General features: G+C 35.7%; 1 protein-coding gene across 5 annotated transcripts in view; it reads right to left on the bottom strand.

The window, feature by feature from the left end:
- Nucleotides 1–356: 356 nt before the first annotated feature.
- JAK2 (Janus kinase 2) overlaps nt 357–19,052 on the bottom strand; it is a 150,843-nt gene continuing 132,147 nt past the window's right edge. For all 5 annotated transcript variants that reach the window (XM_037061776.1, XM_037061777.1, XM_037061778.1 and 2 more), the window contains 5 exons: nt 9,732–10,053; nt 8,826–8,945; nt 6,338–6,495; nt 5,425–5,536; nt 357–595 (listed from right to left, as the gene is read on the bottom strand). In XM_037061776.1, coding sequence (XP_036917671.1) covers nt 383–595; nt 5,425–5,536; nt 6,338–6,495; nt 8,826–8,945; nt 9,732–10,053 — 925 coding nt within the window. In that variant the 3' untranslated portion in view covers nt 357–382. The remainder of the gene's footprint in view (nt 596–5,424; nt 5,537–6,337; nt 6,496–8,825; nt 8,946–9,731; nt 10,054–19,052) is intronic.

Here is a 19,052-nt window from a genome sequence, read left to right as displayed (position 1 = left end):
TTTTTAAAATCCTATTTTTTAAAGACATTTCCAACCTTACCATTTTAATTTTTAAAGTTTAGAAATTAAAATTCTAAGAGTATGAAAGTTTTTACTTAAAACCCAATGTGACCATTTGGTAGTGAAGTCTTTCTTTTACTTCAATAAATAGTGACTGGTTTATAGCAAGCAATTATTATTTTTAAATAGCACTTTAGAATTATGGCACTTCCCATCACTTCTAGGCAACCCAAACCAAACTGAACAATCCTATTTGAAGATGTATATATAAATGAATGAGACAAAATTAGTCTGTTACTTGGAGCTGCTTCTTCAATATTTCATTTTAAATCAATATACTGAAGTTATCACTCACCATATATACAAGCCATGACCTATATTTTTAAAATAAAAAGAATATTATTTTACCTTTTGGCTTTGGGGGACAGCATTTTGTAAACTGGAAAATTATATTGTCTGAGCGAACAGTTTCCATCTGGTAGCAATTCAAAAGATCTTTAAGATTATTGAAGTTCTTCTTAGTCCCACTGAGGTTGTATTCTCCATTGTCATTTTTTGTAATCAAACAGTGCTTATATTCAATGACATTTTCTCGCTATATAAGTTTAATTACAAAAGAGAGGGAAAATCACAATGGACATCATGGTGATTACTGTGAAAAAATACACTGCACAAAAATAACCAACAAAATATTTAGACATTTGAATCATGAATCCTTGTGTAGGACCAGTGTAGGATGATAGAGGTGCTAGATTCCTCAAAAAGGAATATATTGGCCCTGGCTGGTGTAGCTCAATGGATTGAGCGCGGGCCTGCGAACCACACGATCGCGGTTCGATTCCCAGTCAGGGCACATGCCTGGGTTGCAGGCCAGTTTCCGGTTCTCGGCAGGGGACACACGAGAGGCAACCATACATTGATATTTCTCTCTCTCTCTCCTTCCCTTCCCCTCTAAGATAAATAAATAAAATCTTTAAAAAAAGGGAATATATTGCATAGCTTATAGAAACACAACTAAATATTGGGTTAGCCAAAAATGTTAAGTTTTTTCCATACATTGGCTGTAGTAGTGCTTGGTTGTCTTTAACTTCATTCAAAACGATTTTGTTAGATTGCATTGTGACAGCTATTATATTAGCATGCATATTTTTAAAAACTTACCAAAGTTCTGGTCAAGATGATGGCATAGGTAAACATGTCTCACTTCCTGGCACAACCACATCAAAATAATGACTAAATTACAGAACAACCATCACTCAGAACCATCAGAAATCAAGTAGAATGGAAGTCTAACAACTATGGAATTAAAGAAAGCACATCCACCCAGACTGGTAGGAGGGGTGGAGACACAGAATGCGCTGGTCAAACACCCTCCTGTGGGGGATAAAAATTCGAGAGGGACATCTCTGGAGCAAAGAGTCACAGACTCACACCAGGTCCCCCAGCCCAGGCCAACAGTGCCAGAAAGAAAGCCCTCATAACTTCAGTCTGCAAAAGCTATCAGGGATGGAGTCAGTGGAAGAAATTTCTTGAGCCCCAAACAGTTCCTCTTAAAAATCCCGCACCCAAACTGACTCAGATTCACTCCTTCAGAGCTCTAGCACTAAGGTAGCAGCTTGAAAGGCACAAGGGAGGAATTGGAAGTGGCTGGCATCAAGGCTAGAGCTGGGGGACAGCTTTCTCCCAAACAGAAAGGTTGGCAGAGCCACAGAACAGGCAGGTGGATATCATATATGAGACTCCATTAACCTGGCTAAAGGGTTTGCATTAAACTACCCTGGAGATCTCTGTCCCACCCAACTTAAAGGTATTAAGAGTAGCTCTCTCATATGAATGGCTGCCTTGGCTCCAGCCTCACAACTTCCTAAATTCTTTCAAACAAGTAACAGCTGGCCTCAATGAGCACCCAGCCCCCTCCATACCTCTTATTAAGTGGCTCCAGGCACAGCACTAAAAGCAGCCAGACTAGATTCACAGTTTGGCTTTGCCTGGGAATCTTCAAGCCCAGCACAAGTAGCAGCCACCTCAGATTGCATTATAGCTCAGGCAGAGTGGCCTGGGCAGAACACAGGTAGTGGCTGACCTTGGCCTGCCACCACCCAGGAAACCCCAGGGTCTGTGCACACAGTGGACAGCTACAGACCATGTTGCAGCACCACAACCCTGCCCCTTGCACAACTGATCCTCTACTGAGGGTGGAGATTGGTGTTAAGTGGTCACAGTCAATCTTTGAAACTTAATGGCCTGGGTAAATCCCTCCCATTGACCTGCCAACTACAATCAAGGATCTACTACAAGAGAGGAGTGTACTCAGCCCAGATAGAGGGCACACCTAGAGTACTCAGCTTGGGTAATAGAGGAGGCTATACCACTGGACCCTACAGGAAACCTACTACATTAAACCATGCTACCAAAACACAGAGTCAAAGCAGCTCTACATAATACATAGACACAAACACAGGGAGGCTGACAAAAAGAGGAGAAAAAGAAATGTGGCACAAATGGAAGAACAGATAAAAACTTCAGGAAAAGACCTGAAAAAATGGAGATAAGTAATCTATAGATGTAGAGTTCAAAACACTGCTCATAAGGATATTCAAGGAAATTAGCGAGGACCTCAACAGCATTACAAAAAAATGAAGGATACACTAACTGAAATAAAGAACAATTTACAAGAAAACAACAGTAGAAATGGATGAAGCCAAGAATAAAATCAAATTTTTGGAACATAAGGAAGCAAAAAATAACCAATGAGAACAATGCAAGAAAAAGGAATCCAAAAAAATTGGGCCAGTAATAGGGAGCCTCTGGGACAACTTCAAGCATTCCAACTTTTACATCATAGGGTTACCAGAAGAAGAAGAGAAAGAGAAAGAAATTGTAAATCTATTTGAAAAAAATAATGAAAGAAAACTTCTAATTTGGTGAAGGAAATAGATATGCAAGTCCAGGAAGTACACAGAATCCCATGTGAGATGGATACAGAGGCCCACTCCAAGACACATAATAAATAAAATGCCCAAGGTTAAAGAAAGAATCTTAAGAGCAGCAAGAGAAAAGCAGTCAGTTACCTACAGAGGGAGTTCCCATAAGACTGTCAGCTGATTTCTCAAAAGATACTTTGCAGGTTAGAAGGGGTTGGCAAGAAATATTCAAAGTCATAAGCAGGGTCCTCAGCCAAGTTGCTCTACCCAGCAAAGCTATCATCTAGAACTGAAGGGCAGATAAAGAGCTTCCCAGACAAGAAAAAACTAAAAGAGTTCATCATCACCAAACCATTACTATATGAAATGTTAAAGGGACTTATTTAACACAAAGAAAATCAAAACTATGAACAATAAAATGACAATAAATACACACTGTCCACAATTGAATCTAAAAAACAAACTAAGCAAACAAGAAGAACAGAGACAGAATCATGGATATACAGAGCATTTTGATGGTTGCCAGATGGGAAGGGGTTGTTGGGGAATGTTTGAAGAGATCAGGAGATTAAGAAGTACCAATAGGGTAGTTACAGAATAGCCATGGGAAGGTAAAGCAAAGTATAGGAAATGGAGTAGCCAAAGAACTTATACTGTGTGGCCCACTGGCATGAACAATAGCGTGGGGATTACCTGAAGGAGAAGGGGTTGCTGGGTAGAGTGGGTAAAAGGAGGAAAAACTAGGACAACTGTAATAGCATAATCAATAAAATATAATTTTAAAAAAGTAGCAAAATTGGTGAATCTTTGTACAGCCATTTTAATATTAAAGATGGAAGAAAATATGCAACATTTTCAGCATATTATGCTTTATTATTTTGAGAAAGGTAAAAACGTAACTGAAAATCAAAAAAAAGAATTATGTAGTGTATGGAGAAGGTACTGTGACTGATCAAATTGTGTCAAAAGTGATTTGTGAAGTTTCTTGTTACTATTGACATTTTAGAGAAATAATTTTTTGCTGCAGGGCTGTCTAATACATTGGAAGATGTTTAGCAGCACTCCCGGCTAGAAGCCAATAGCAGAAGATAGCCTACATACTCAAAATATCCAAATCAACAAAGTTATTGGTGAAAATGAAAAATATGTCTTTTATTTTATAGAAAAAACTAAACAGACTTTTTGGCTAGCCCAATACTTCCTCAAAATCAACCTCAAGTCCTTCCTATACCAAAAGATCTTTCTTAACAACTGTAACCTTTCCTGTTATTATCTCTATTTGCCTATACTGAATAATTATAATGCTCTTTTTAGTATTTTTGATATACTTTCTTATTTTTTCCAAAAGATAAATTTCTTGAAACAGGGCTATGTATCACACACTCCCTAATATATAACAACATGATCATTTTCATTTGATAATTGAATATAATGAATTGCTATAATTATAGTAAGAAAATACTATACAGAGTATTCTCCAATGCTGAAGCTATGGGGTAACCTACCATCTGTTTTTATGGAAAATTAATACACCCTACATATGCTAAAATAAGGTGGTTGTATTTTATCAAACTTAAAATAACTGAATAGTAAAATCATTACTTTGTTTATGTTTAAGAAGCAAGATAAATTTTGGAAGCTGATATAAAGGTTCTCAAGATTTATACCATGAAACTGCCTTATAAGTGATAGTCATCTTTTCAGATAATTTTGGACAGTGAACAATCTCAATGACATCCTAAATAATCTGAATTAACAGTGAGGTTTCACTGTAGTTTTACACTTAAAACACACACTGTAGCCCTGACCAGTGTGGCTCAGTTGGTTTGAGCATTGTCCTGTAAACTGGAGTGACCATGGGTTCGATTTCTGGTCAGGGCAGAAACCTAGGTTTAAGGTTCAGTTCCCAGTTGGTGACCAGTTGATGTTTCTCTCCTTCTCTCTCTCTCCCTCCTTTCCCTTCTCTCTAAAATCAATGAATATGTCTTTGGGTGAGGATTAAAACAAACAAACAAACAAATATACATTGTAGATCATTTCTCTTAATAACGAAAAAATTAGTAGTTACAGGTAAAAACCTTTGTTTCTTTATCATTGCCCTACTTCACTCTAGTCTTGTAACCATTACTAGTAAAAGGAAAGTTTGCTTATTTATTTTGTTCCACAAGTTTTGGTAAAGATTCCCATTTTTCTGAAAAAAGAGACTTTAAGAGACGTGATGCAATTTTACACACTTATGATACCCAAACATCAAAAAATTAAATAAATTATAACGTTATAAATAACATTATAAATTGCCTTATATTTTTATATAAATCCTAGTAATTATATCTTGTTTCTTATATATGCAGAATCCCTGAGGTAAATGAAATATTATTATGCTAGTTATATCCAAAGCCATAATTCAGAGTACTAAAAAGAAAATATGGTAGATAAACATGAAGGGGAAATCATATAGACTGAATAAAGATGTTACCATCAATTAATTTGACATACTAACCTCGACAGCAAAAGTCAAAAAATATTTATTAAACTCCTTAGGACTGCATCGAAGTACATAGAGTCCAGTCTGATTACCTGCTTTCTTCAGTTTACTTATGGCAAAATCCATCCTAAAGGTAAAGAAGTAATGTGCATGATGACATAGCAAGGTGCCATGCAAAAGACCAAGAGTCAAATCTAAAACTCAGAAGTTTTAGAAGTCTCCTTTACTTTGTAAGTTAATCAATAATCTTGTAATGAAAAATAATGAAAATTCAAACCAATTCAAGAGGCAATTATACTGCTTTAAAAATAAATAAAAGGACCCACACAATCACAAAGAACAAGTCATTCATTTGACTTTTGTGCCTTCTGATTACAAACAGTATTTTAAAAACCATACCCAATCTCATAAAATTTAAGTTAACTATGCAAATAACATCACATAAAACACTTATGTCTATTCTACCATAGCAATTTCTGTATAAAAATTTATTTTAACATTTAATGTAATATTAAAGTCTAGCAAAAGACACATGACAAGTAACAAAGACTATTGACTTAAAAATTTGCTACATGTTTTATTGAAGGTGTACATCTTGAAGGAAAGGTCAAAATATAATCTACATGAAAGCAAGAATCACCTCTGTCTCATTTATCACTATCTTATAACACACCTAGACAAGTAAACATCAAACTTACACAAGTTGAAAGTATTGTAGATTTGGATATAGGTGATAAATTATATTCTAAATAATTCCAATTATCATTTAATGTGATTATAAATAGACTTTTATTACAAAAAACTTTAGTTAAGATATTTTTTCTAAACTTCTAAACCTATGTATGTTACTCTGTTGTATGAAAACTTTTTGTAAATATCTCATTTACTTTTTTAAAACTTTACTTCTAAAGTCTGTATTATTACTCACGAAATTGGACCATGACAGTTGCTTTGTATATTTTCAAGCACCATTGGAGGTGCCACTTCTTTACACAGGTAATGATGTGCATCTGCAGTTAATCTATAATATCCATCAATTAATGACACAAAGGACAAAGCTTCCCTTAATGAGCTAAGTTCGATTTCCTAAGCAGAGAAGAGAAAAAGAAATAATAAGGGTCATTTAAAAAGTCAACTGCAGACTACATATTGCAAATTCTCTTCACTCCATGTTGTTAGAGTAATTCTCCTAAATTAATTTTCTCCTAAATTGCTCAAATGTCTTTTATGGTCCAGGCTGAATTATAAATTATTCTGTTTAATAGTTAAGACCATCTTGAATATGGGCTTATCATGCCATTTACAGTTCAATGAACATCCATAATTTTACTATATATTCCACTATCCCCATTAGAAAAATGTGTCGGTTATCTCAATTAGAAATCTCTCTAATCTGATATAAAAGTTGATATGGATTAGAAATAATGGGCATTTATTTTTACATACCAAATATACAGGTGATAAATTATATCCTAAATAATTCTAATTATTATTTAATCTGATTACAAACACTTTCATTACAAAAAACAAGTTAAGATTTTTTTACTATTAAATTAAAGTACTCACGCTATAAACTAAAATGTATACAGTATAAACTAAAATCATATATAGTTATGATTATATCATACATATGTATGTGAACATATTATTACTCTAAAATACAGCATCTTATTTAAAGGAAAAACACTGCAGCAACTTATCCTAAAATCAGCAATAAGAAAGCCTACTATTTAATAACACATCATATTGTATTATACTAACATAATGAAGCCATAGAAAGCAAATATAGTAGAAAATTGGAAACAAGGAGATAAACTATCTCTATTTGGAGATTATATGATTGTATACTCAGGGAACCCAAAAGAAAACTATAAAATTATTAGAAGAATAAGATAATTTACTAAGATTGCAGGATGCAGAAATCAGCATCTTCCACACATAAAAAAGTCAATTAAATTATATAATAAAAAGTACAGCCCCATGTATAATAGCAACCAAACAGTAATATGTAGAATTAAATGTAACCAAAAAATGTACAAAATAATTTTTAGAAAAACTTCAAACCACTTTTGCAAGATACAGCTTTTTACTTACAGAAGTTACAGCTTACAGTTTTACTTACAGCTTTTTACTATACATAAGATTTACCATGTTCTTGATTGGGAAAAATCAACATCATAAAGATGTAAAAATCATCCCTAAATTAATTTTCTAGTGTGTCGCAATCCCTAATACAAAAATACCAACAGGTACTGGAAGATGTACCCAGAAAAAAAAGGCAAATATTAGATTCAGAAAACCAGGGATCCAACTTGGAGAGACAAGATAATTTCCATGAAACACCAAGGTCTTTCTAAACTAGGCCCTAGAGCACTGAGCAACCTGCAGGGAGTAACACACACACACACACACTGATCCTTACCTTCAAGAAGCTCATAGTCTAATTAGGGAGTAGCTGTACAGTATTAACCATATTTTTATCTAAGAACAGGAAAGCATGCTGACTAAAATGAGTTGTAAGTTAGTTATAATTTTGGTAATATAAACTTGAGATGGCTAGAAAGGTACATACAGATACTTAAGTTAAATGACCAAATAACATTTATGTGACATTTAAACCAGGAAGTTAAGAAATATCTGAGTTAAAAAGAAAACAGAGCCAGATAAATAAGAAACTTTAGAGCAGAATATAAAGGAATTCATTTCTTTCCATTCAATTAAAATAAGTAGGATTTCTATATAAAGAGAAAGGGTTAAATCTTTTTTAAATTGATTTCAGAGAGAGAGGAAAAGGGAGAGAGAAAGAGAGAGATATCAATTTGTTACTCCACTTACTTATGCATCCATTAATTGTTTCTTGTATATGCCCTGACCAGGATCAAACCTGCAACCTTGGAGTATCAGGATGATGCTTTAACCAACTGAGCCAACCAGGCCAGGTCAAGGGGGTTAAATAGTTCAGAATCGATCATGTCTTACAGTTGGGTAGGTCAGATCAGGGATTGGTTTACATTTTGTTATATAAATTCCCAGTGGCACTGCTTTGATTTCTTTCTCTCCTAATTAGGTAGTATGACTGGTATTATGCACATCTCTATTGGTAAAAAAGATTATAGTCAGGAATAAGAGCTGTCACAGGAACTAGCACAACCCGGAGTGGGAAGAAAAAGAAACTGGTGCACTGCTAATCATAAAAATAAGTGAAAAATACATTAACATATAAAAAACTCTGGGAAGATAGTTTTAGTAATGATACAAAAATCTAGATGTAATAAAAAGCTGACTAAACTGATATTTATGTTTAGAGCTATATTTAAAACAATAACAAAAATTTCTGTAAGATAACAACTTGGTTATTAAGAATACTTTTAAAAACTGTATAACATAACCATTACTTGGGTATAAAGCAAACTTACCAGATTTTTACCATCTTGCTTATGGATAGTTACAATTCTGCTTTCATTTGAGACTTCTTGGTTTGCCTGCTTAATACTGACATCAATAATATCAGGAAAATCACAATATAACTGTAAATCCTATAATTAAGAGTATTTGAAATTAAAAACAGGTAGAATCTATGGAGGCATTTTAAAACAAGACTTACAATGGAGATTAACATTCATAACAAATTCTTTAAAATAAGAAAGTATTGAAAGCAATAGGTAAATATTAAATGGGATTCTCTTCCCCAATAATGGAACCCCAGACTATACTGTATCTTGCTTTGATTTAAAAATGAGCATTAAATGATGCCAGGAATCTGAGATGTGGTCTAGCTAGCATCTTTCAATCCAGTCAACATTAATGACTACAGTGAGAAAACTGAAAAGTTTACCACAGAGTGAAAACTAAGAATCTTTTAAATCTCTAATAATCTAAGAACAACACTCAGATATGAAGCAACTTAAAACTTATAATGCAATCCTAAATCAAACTAAATTATTTAACAGGTATACAGGATCATAAAAATCAATTAAAATCAACATCATTTAGGATATTAAATTTCATCATTGTGACTCCTAAATCAATAATAAATAGTAAAAGAAAACAAGGAGGCAAAACTAACTTTAAACATCACTTTTCTTAAACTATATGAATACTATGCTAATTATTTTGTCATAAGAATTTAATTTTTAAAAGTTTAAGAACAATCAGAAGAGAACTATAGACATGACCTTGATGGCTTCACTCCATTAAAAGTGTATACTTCTATAAATGGGAGGAGAAAGTGCAAGTGCACGTTTCAGATGACTAAAATCACTTGGCTCCTATCACCACTCTACTTAAATTAACAAAGAATGAGAACATATCGTTAAAGTTACCTGTTCTGTCAGTGTCTCACTTTCTTTACGTTTCCCTCTTGACCACTGAATTCCACCGTTTCCAGTTATTATAATGGTTGCAAAAATCTCCTCACCTGAAGGACCTCTTCCAGGTTCTTTTACTTCAAATTGTTCTGTGTAGAATGCAGACTGAAGAGTTTCCAGATTTATAAGATACTTAAGTTTCAAGTTTCTGGCAGTGGCTTTGCAATGGCTGAATTGCTCAATAAATCTGCGAAATCTGTACCTTATTCGCTTTCTTGTCAAAATATGATAGTCTTGGATCTTTGCTCGCACAGATTTTGGTAAGAATGTCTTGTAGCTAGGGATAAAAAGCACACACAGCAAAATAAAACAAATTGGAATATAAATCTAAAACAAAATTAAAAGAAAAGTCACTGCCTTGGCTCGTGTAGCTCAGTGGATTGAGTACAGGCTTGAGAACCAAAGAACTGAGGTTCAATCCCCATGCCTGGGTTGCAGGCCAGTTCCCAGTAGGGAATGCACAAGAGGCCACCATACATTGATGTTTCTCTCCCTCTCTCCTTTCCTTCCCTTCCCTCTCTAATGATGAATAAATAGAAAAAATCTTTAAAAAAAAAAAACAGGAAAGTCACCACCTTTGCCATGATAAGTGCTATAAGCACACAAGTGGCAAAAGGTGACACAGTCACCAACCACATAATATAAAAACTTTCAGGCTTTGTCTGATGACGTGAATACACATACAAAGTCACTCTGAGTTATAAATATTTAGGAGGTGCTAATTTTCTCCCCCTAATGAAATGAAGCTAGTCTAGTTAATAATGAAATCACTGCCCTGACCGGCATGGCTGTTGGTTGAGTGCCATCCCACAAAGTGAATGGTCCCCAGTTGGGGCACTAGTGAGAGGCCACCCATTGATGTTTTTCTCACACATTGATGCTTTTCTCCCTCTGTTTCACCCTTCCCTCTCCTGTTTATAAAATTAATAAATAAAAATTTGTTTTCTCTGATTATGTCATATACCATTTTTGGCACACTTACAAATATTTCCTATCATGCTGTACACAAATATTTATCTGAATTCTGAAAATTATTACATTTTGTTGAATGCTGCTGTTGTTTGTTATTGAAATATACTTCTTTTATATCCATTATTTTCTTAGGCCAGCTTCACTAACTCCTTATAATTCTTTTATAATCAAAGCATTTCCAGTTGGAAATGCTCTGACCCTTTTGTGCTTTCGTCTCTATGTAAAATATCCTACAGAAGGTAGGTAACATTTCTCTCCTGATCAAATATCCAACAAATAAACAACATTTTATTTCTGCAGGTACAATGATATTAAATTTCCATGCCTTTCATATATGTTAGTCACGATTCCCATCACCCATTCTACAAGTTCAGCTCCAGCATCATCAAATCCAGGAGTCCTCTCTGTACCTCTGCGTCTACATTAGCTGCCCCCTGCTTTGTCTGATAGCATCTGTGCACTGCTCCATAATACCATTTATCACACCACACTGTACTTGAGAATTTACAGCAAGGGTTGGAGTGGCTGATGCTGGCGACTTATTTTTTTAAATGATTATCCATAAAAAGTTTAATTCATCAGCAGTATCACTTTCTTTTTAAAAAAATTAATTATATTTCATTGATTATGCTGTTGTCTATTTTTCCCCTTTGCCCTCCTCTGCCCTGCAACCTCCTTCCCTCCAGCAAATTCCCATTCCCTCCTTAGTTCACATTCATGGGTCATACACATAAGTTCTTTGGTTTTCCACTTCCTACGTTATTCCTAACCTCCCCCTGTCTATTTTGTATGTGCCAATTACACTTCTTATTCCCTGTACTTTTTTCCCCATTCTCCCACTTCATCCTCTCCACTGATAATCCTCCATGGAATCTCCATTTCTATGATTCTGTTCCTGTTCTAGTTGTTTGCTCGGTTTGTGTTTTTGTAGGTTCAGTTGTTGATAGTTCTGTTTGTTGTCATTTTACTGTTCATAGTTTTGATCTTTTTCTTAGGTAAGTCCCTTTAATATTTCATATAATAAGGACTTGGTGATGATGAACTCCTTGAACTTGACCTTATCTGGGAAGCACTTTATCTGTCCTTCCATTCTAAATCATAGCTTTGCTGGGTAGAGTAATCTAGATTGTAGGTCCTTGCTTTTCATGACTTGGAATACTTCTTTCCAGCCCCTTTTTGCCAGGAAGGTTTCTTTTGAGACATCAGCTGACAGTGTTATGGGAACTCCTTTGTAGGTAACTCTCTGACTTTCTCTGGCTGCTTTTAAGATTCTCTTTATCTTTAACCTTTAGCATTTTAATTATGATGTCTTGGTGTGGCCCCCTTTGGGTCCAACTTGTTTGGGACTCTCTGAGCTTCCTGAACTTGTAAGTTCATTTCCTTTGCCAAATTAGAGTTTTCTCTCATTATTTTTTCAAGTAAGTTCTCAATTTCTTGCTCTTCTTCTTTTCCTTCTGGTACCCCTATGATTTGGATATTGGTACATTTAAAGTTGTCCTACAGGTTTGTAAGCCTCTCCTCACATTTTTAAATTTTTTCTTTCTTTTTTCTGTTCCAGTTGAATGTTAATTTCTTCCTTTTGTTCTAAATCATCGATTTGAATCCCAGCTCTGTTCTCTTCACTCTTGGTTCCCTGTATATTTTTCTTTATTTTACTTTGTATAGCCTTCATTTTGTGGCTGTACTCAATCATTTCTCTGAGCAACCTGATCACCAGTGTTTTGAACTCTCCATCTGATAGGTTGGCTATCTCTGTGTCATTAGTTCTTTTTCGGGAGATTTGATCTGTTCTTTCATTTGGGCCATATTTCTTTGTCTACTCTATTTGGCAGCCTCTCTGTGTTTCTGTGTACTAGGTAGAGCTGCTCTGACTTCCCACATCAGTGTACCTGTTACACTGTAAGGGGCAAAGCAACCCGCCTTGCAGCTTTGTGGTGCTGTATGTCGGGGAGGCTTCAGAGAGGGAACAATGCCGGTTGCTTTGGCTCTCACCCCCCATTTTCAGTCACTTCCCCTACTTTCCGGATGTGACTGGTGCCCTTCTAGCTACTGCCCTCATGCTGATTCCCTGAGTGGGTGAGTTTGTGTACATTCTAGGACCCTGTTGGCCCTTAAAACAGACTCTCCTGAGAGACTGGTGGTTTCTTCCCTTACCTCGACTCCCAATGGTTTTTATAGTCAGAGGTTATGAGAGGCAATGTATGGTTGCTTCTCATGCGTCCCCTGCTGGGAACTGGCCTGCAACCCAGGCATGTGCCCTGACTGGGAATCAAACCATGATCCTCTGGTTTGCAGGCCCATGCTCAATCCACTGAGCTACACCAGCCAGGGCATGCTTTTTTGTTTTTAGATTGGTTGTTATCCTTCTTATTGTGGTAGGAGGAGATGCATGTCTACCTATGCCTCCATCTTGGCCAGAAGTCAGCAGTATCACTGACAGCTTATTTTAAAGATTATTTTGAGCCTTTTGTTAAACAGCCATCATTAAAATTTAAATATATATAAACTTACTCATAAATCATATTAAAATATAGATAAAAAGTACTCAAAACATATCATTTCCTAATTATTTTACATTTAAAATTTTATTTTATATTTTAGTACTATCTATGTTTTTGAGGTTATGAGTGTCTATCATATATGAGTGGGGGAAAGATTTTGCTACTGCTCATCTCTTGCCAATTCTGCCTTCGGTTATGTCAGATTAATACCATGGCACTGGCCATGAACCAACTAGACCTTCGCCCCACCTCTCCTGTGAACTGGTTGGTAAACACTGACCAGCATGCCACTTCTTATTCCCTTCCCCACCAGTCTACTGTAAGTCCCTGGAGGAACTCTCACTTTTGTACTCAAGTAGCCAGTGCTGCTTGAGAAAGCCATTTGACAGTATTTGTGTTGCACTGTAAATTCATAATCACCAATTTTAAATAGCCTTTCATCACTTCTATCACTTTTATGACATTTCTCTCTTCAACCAATTTTCCCAAGTCCCACAACCATGCTAAACCTTCTCAAATTTCCTCAAACCTCAGCTACATTTCTCCTCATTTTCATCTGATGACTTCATCTCTTTGAAAAAAAGAAAAGGTTTCTCTAAGTAGAGTTCCCTCAATATCCTGCTGGCAAACCTATACACATCTGCACTCATTTTCTCCTCTTCCACACCTCTTAGAATAAGTGAAGTATAAACCTACTAGTTAAAGCCATACATTGCCAATACTTCCTAGACCCTGTCTTCCTCTAATACACATTTACCTTCTGGGGACTTTTACTCTACTTATTATTTCTCTTCTACCCACATCTTTTAAAAATTCAAATCTTCTTCCCATCCTAAATGTAATTCTCTTTATCCCAGGTCTTCTCCAGCTACAGCCTATCTGGCCTCTTTTTGAAAGAGTTTACACAGCCCTTTCCATCTTCTTGCCTTCCACTTACTGCTTAACTCAGTACAATTTGGCTTCTGCTCCATCATCTCATAGAAACTGCTCCTGCTAAAACCTAGAAAAATTTCCATGTTGCTAATAACCCAAATCCTTGTGTTTATTTTTCTTGTAAATTCTCAGCAGTATCCAATACTATTAATCATTCTTTCCTTGAATCTCACTCCTCTTAGCTTTCCTGATTATACTGTCATCTCTTTGCTTCTTTTCAATCTTCTTTACAGGTTCACTCCCCTTTACCTAGTGATTAGATGTTGAAGCTCCTCAAAACTTAACTATGGGCCTTCTTATTTACACACATTCTCTTTCTTCTGGATACTCTATACGCAAATCACTTGATATTTCTATCTCTAGCCCTGACCTCTAAGCTCTAGATCCTCATCTTCCACAGTCAAGACAATCTACTCATTTAATTTGGATGTCCCAAAAGCTCCTCAAACCATGTGTCAAACCAAACTCATGAGCCTCCACAACACCCTCCCAAGACCCACTTACAGCATTCCCTGTCTGAGTAAACAGCACTAAAATTTACCTATTCCTGCAGTCCCACAAACCCAGGATGCACCCTTTGTACTACCTTTCCCTCAACCCCCATTAGTCAATCCATCACCACATCCCCTTGTTTTTACCTTCCGTATATTTCTCATATTTGCCCATTTTTCTCAGACAAACCTGTTCAACTGTATCTCCTGGAGGAATTACTACTACTCCATGGCCTTACTCTCTGATTGACTCTCATTTCCATTTACTCTTAACCTCCTCTAATTTGTTTTCTACACTGGAGTCATGGTGATCTTTTAAAAACATAAATATAATCATTTCGCCCCTGCTTATATTAATACCCTTGCACAGTTTGTTAGTATTCTTAACCTTGATCACATGACTCAAGATTCTCCATGGTCAAACTGCTGCCTCATTTCCTGCTAACTATGAGCCCTGTCTGACTGTCTCTTGAGTCTTCCTATTCTTCCTTCTGCTACAAAGCATTTTCCATCATTCACCTCTCTCCACCCAATAAATTCTACCCATTTTTCAGACCTCAAATCACATTCTATTCCTTTTCATAACTATTATATACTTGTAAATAAACAAATATATGAAATTTAATAAAGTCTAGATAGCACATAAGAGTCTCAGTAAATTTAGAATAAACACTAAAAAGAAGATTACACATACAATTAGAATGCAAATAAAAATGCCTATTTTACCTACTTATGTCAAAAACATTAGTTACCAAGAGCCTTACTAAATTTGGAATATAATTTGCATAAACACCAGTGGTTATTTGACTTAATAAACCTTTAGAAAATGAATTTTAAGAATAAAAACAGGAGTTTAAGATAATGTCATACAACCAAGCTTTCCCCTTTGATTCCTAGAATAAAGGCCCAGCCACCTTTTCGGACTGCCAGAGGGGTGTGTGGTCCTGAATATGATGAATACCCTCTAGTGCCATGCTGTCAGAACCAGCCTTGTTAGAAACACTAAAATATTTCATGGGACACAAGTTGTTAACTTTTGAAACATAAAAAACATTTTTTCTGATGCTTCTCTTACATTGAGCTTTATAAAGAATCCTACAAGTAACACTCTAAAAGGCTTGAAATTGAGTTTGCCTTAAAAGCTGTACTACATTTTGTACAATAAAATGACACCTTCATCTTATTACGATTGAAGTAAGCCACTGGAATTCTAGTATTTGCTTAGTTGTTTAGAAAGGGAGGCTTCTTGATACGAGGTATATAGTTCAGTTGCTGTATAAATAAGTCTCCTTGGCCCTGGCATAGTATTTGCAAACTCATCCATCAGAGTCTCCTTTAAACTCTTTCCATTCTCCAGTTCTCTTCTTTCTACCCTTTAGCAAGTATGAGACTGCAAGGAGCAGATGAAGAAAGAAAACAGAAAAATCTTACTTGTTTCCTTCACTTTCTATACTCCAACACCAAAGCCAAAACATCCAATTAGGGAATGACACAAAAAAGATTAAGTATCTAATACATACACATGCAGACACATATATGCAGGTGCATATGCGCACAGAGGCATGACTCACAGACACAGACACAAAGAGATGCACCTGAAATGTACTTTTTTTAAGTCTGGGAAAGGATATGTATTTTCTTACACTAACCAGAGATGCACACTCTACTGGTTATTTCTGGGAACACAGAAGCTTATTTAATTCTGCCTCAAACTAACCATTCATCTGTTCTTCCATCAATCCTGAATATTTTAACAGTGAGTGGAGTTCTTTGATTATTTCTCAGAAATAAGCACTACAGGAGAATTCAGAAACCACCACTGAATTAAATTATATTATAAAGGGAAGCAAAACAGGGATGGTTTTGCTTCAGGACAGGCATAAATTATTCATCTAATATTAAAACATCCCTGGCTGGTGTAGCTCAGTGGATTGAGCGCAAGCCAGACGATTGCAGTTCGATTCCCAGTCAGGGCACATGCCTGGGTTGCAGGCCAGTTCCCAGCAGGGGAGGCATGAGAGGCAACCATACATGGATATTTCTCTCCTTCTCTCCTTCCCTTCCTCTCTAAAGATAAATAAATAAAATCTTAAAAATAAAATAAAACAAAATAAAATACTGTGGTACAAAAGGAAAATAAAAAAACAAATAAATTAGTGTCCTTCAAAATTTAAACCTTGTGCTGCAAATGATGCTTTTAAAGAAGTGAAAAAACAATCCATAAAGTGGGAAAAATATTTGCAAAAATATATATACACATGTATATATATGATAACTTGTATCCAGAATATACAGAGCCCATAAAACTCTATAATAAAAAAATATTGAATTGTACATTTTCAATATGCAAACTTTATGTGAACTATTACTCAATAAAGCTGTTTCAAAATATATTGGAATTTTATAATGAATGTTTAATATTCAACAATTTTGAAAGTGAAGCATAGAAAAGTAGATGCAGAATTTTGCAGATGTACTTATACCTTGATTATGAAAAACCAGAGAAATACAATTACTAAACATTCAGTGAGTTTAGGAATCTAGACAAAATAACATAGGGAGAAGAGAGGGCCTGACAAGTGACCTCAGAGAAACCACAAGACTGTATCAAGACTTTGGACAATATCACGGTCTCTAAAGCAGAAGTGTTCCGACAAAGCACAGGCTCAACGATGGCTTCATTTTTAGAAAATTCATTTTCAGTGGCTCAGTCTTATCTGTTCTGCAACTGTCTGTATTCTTTTCAATTCCTTCAGTTTCTATTAATAGTATGTAAGATATTCATTCATCCCTGGACTCTATTCTCCTATGATCTGGCATATAGCAGGTATTCAATAAATACTGTTAAATGAGTGAATGGATGAATAAATTAATAAATAAATTAATACCCTAAGGAGTGTCTATCTGCCTTTTAATAAAGATGAAGGCCTTAGTGAAAACAAAGGTTTGTTTTTCTTTCAGAATTTAAAATCTTCTAGATTCTTCAGTAAGTTCCTGTAATTATACCCTATAGCTTACAGCCTTAGGTAAGGCCTAATGAACATCCAAAAGCAAAAGAAGAATACTTAAAACAAAAAAGGAAAAGGGAAATTGATACCCTGCAAATTATACTTGAACTGTTTTGAAGATACTCAAGAAAAAAGTGATTGAAGCCAATTATTGAGAAAAGAATTCCAAGACATAAAGGGCATTTTATTTATTTTTTTAAAATATATTTTATTGATTATACCATTACAGTTGTTCTATTCCCCCCGCTTCATTCCCCTCCACCCGCACACTCCTTCCCCCACCATTCTCCCCCCCTTAGTTTATAACCACAGGTCTCAAGTTCTTTAGATTCTATATTTCCCCCACTATTCTTGCCCTCCCCCCTATCTATTTTCTACCTACCATCTATGCTACTTATTCTCTGTACCTTCTCCCTACTTCTCCTTCTCCCACTCCCCTGTTGCTAACCCTACATGTGTTCTTCATTTCTATGGCTCCACTTCTGATCTAGCTGTCCTCTTGGTTTGCTTTTGTTTTAGGGGTGGTTGTTAATAACTGTGAGTTTGCTGTCCTTTCACTGTTCAGATTTTTCATCTTCTTTTTCTTAGATAAGTCCCTTTAGCATTTCATATAATAAGGGCTTGGTGATGAGGAACTCCTTGAACTTGACCTTATCTGAGAAGCACTTTATCTGTCCTTCCATTCTAAATGAAAGTTTTGCTGGATAAAGCAATCTTGGCTGTAGGTCTTTGGATTTCATGACTTGGAATACTTCTTTCCAGCCCCTTCTTGCCTGTAAGGTCTCTTTTGAGAAATCAGCTGACAGTCTGATGGGTACTCCTTTGTAGGTGACTGTCCCCTTATCCCTTGCTGCTTCTAGGATTCTCTCCTTCATTTTAGTCTTGGCTAATGTAATTATGATGTGCCTTGGTGTGTTCCTTCTTGGGTCCAACTTCTTTGGCACTCTCTGAGCTTCCTGGATTTCCTGGAAGTCTATTTCCTTTGCCAGACTGGGGAAGTTCTCCTTTATTATTTGTTCAAATACGTTTTCCACTCGTGGCTGTTTCTTTCCCCCTTCTGGTACCCCTATAATTTGGATGTTGGAACGTTTAAAGATGTCCTGGAGGTTCCTAAGCCCCTCCTCATTTTTTTTGAATTCTGATTTCTTCATTCCTTTCTGGTGGGATGTTTTGTTCTTCCTTCTGGTCCATTCCATTGATTTGAGTCCCAGTTTCCTTTCTATCACTGTTGGTTTCCTGTTTATTTCCCTTCATTTCAATTAGTTTAGCCTTCATATGTTCCTCTAATTTGTGACTATAATCAACCAGCTCTGTTAGCATCCTGATAAACAGTGTCTTGAACTGTGCTTCTGAGAGGCTGGCAATTTCTCG

The sequence above is a fragment of the Sturnira hondurensis genome, unplaced genomic scaffold, assembly GCF_014824575.4.
Source record: "Sturnira hondurensis isolate 20B ecotype Veracruz unplaced genomic scaffold, ASM1482457v3 Scaffold0013515, whole genome shotgun sequence".
Lineage (NCBI taxonomy): Eukaryota > Metazoa > Chordata > Mammalia > Chiroptera > Phyllostomidae > Sturnira > Sturnira hondurensis.
This window is presented reverse-complemented; position numbering and strand designations above follow the sequence as displayed.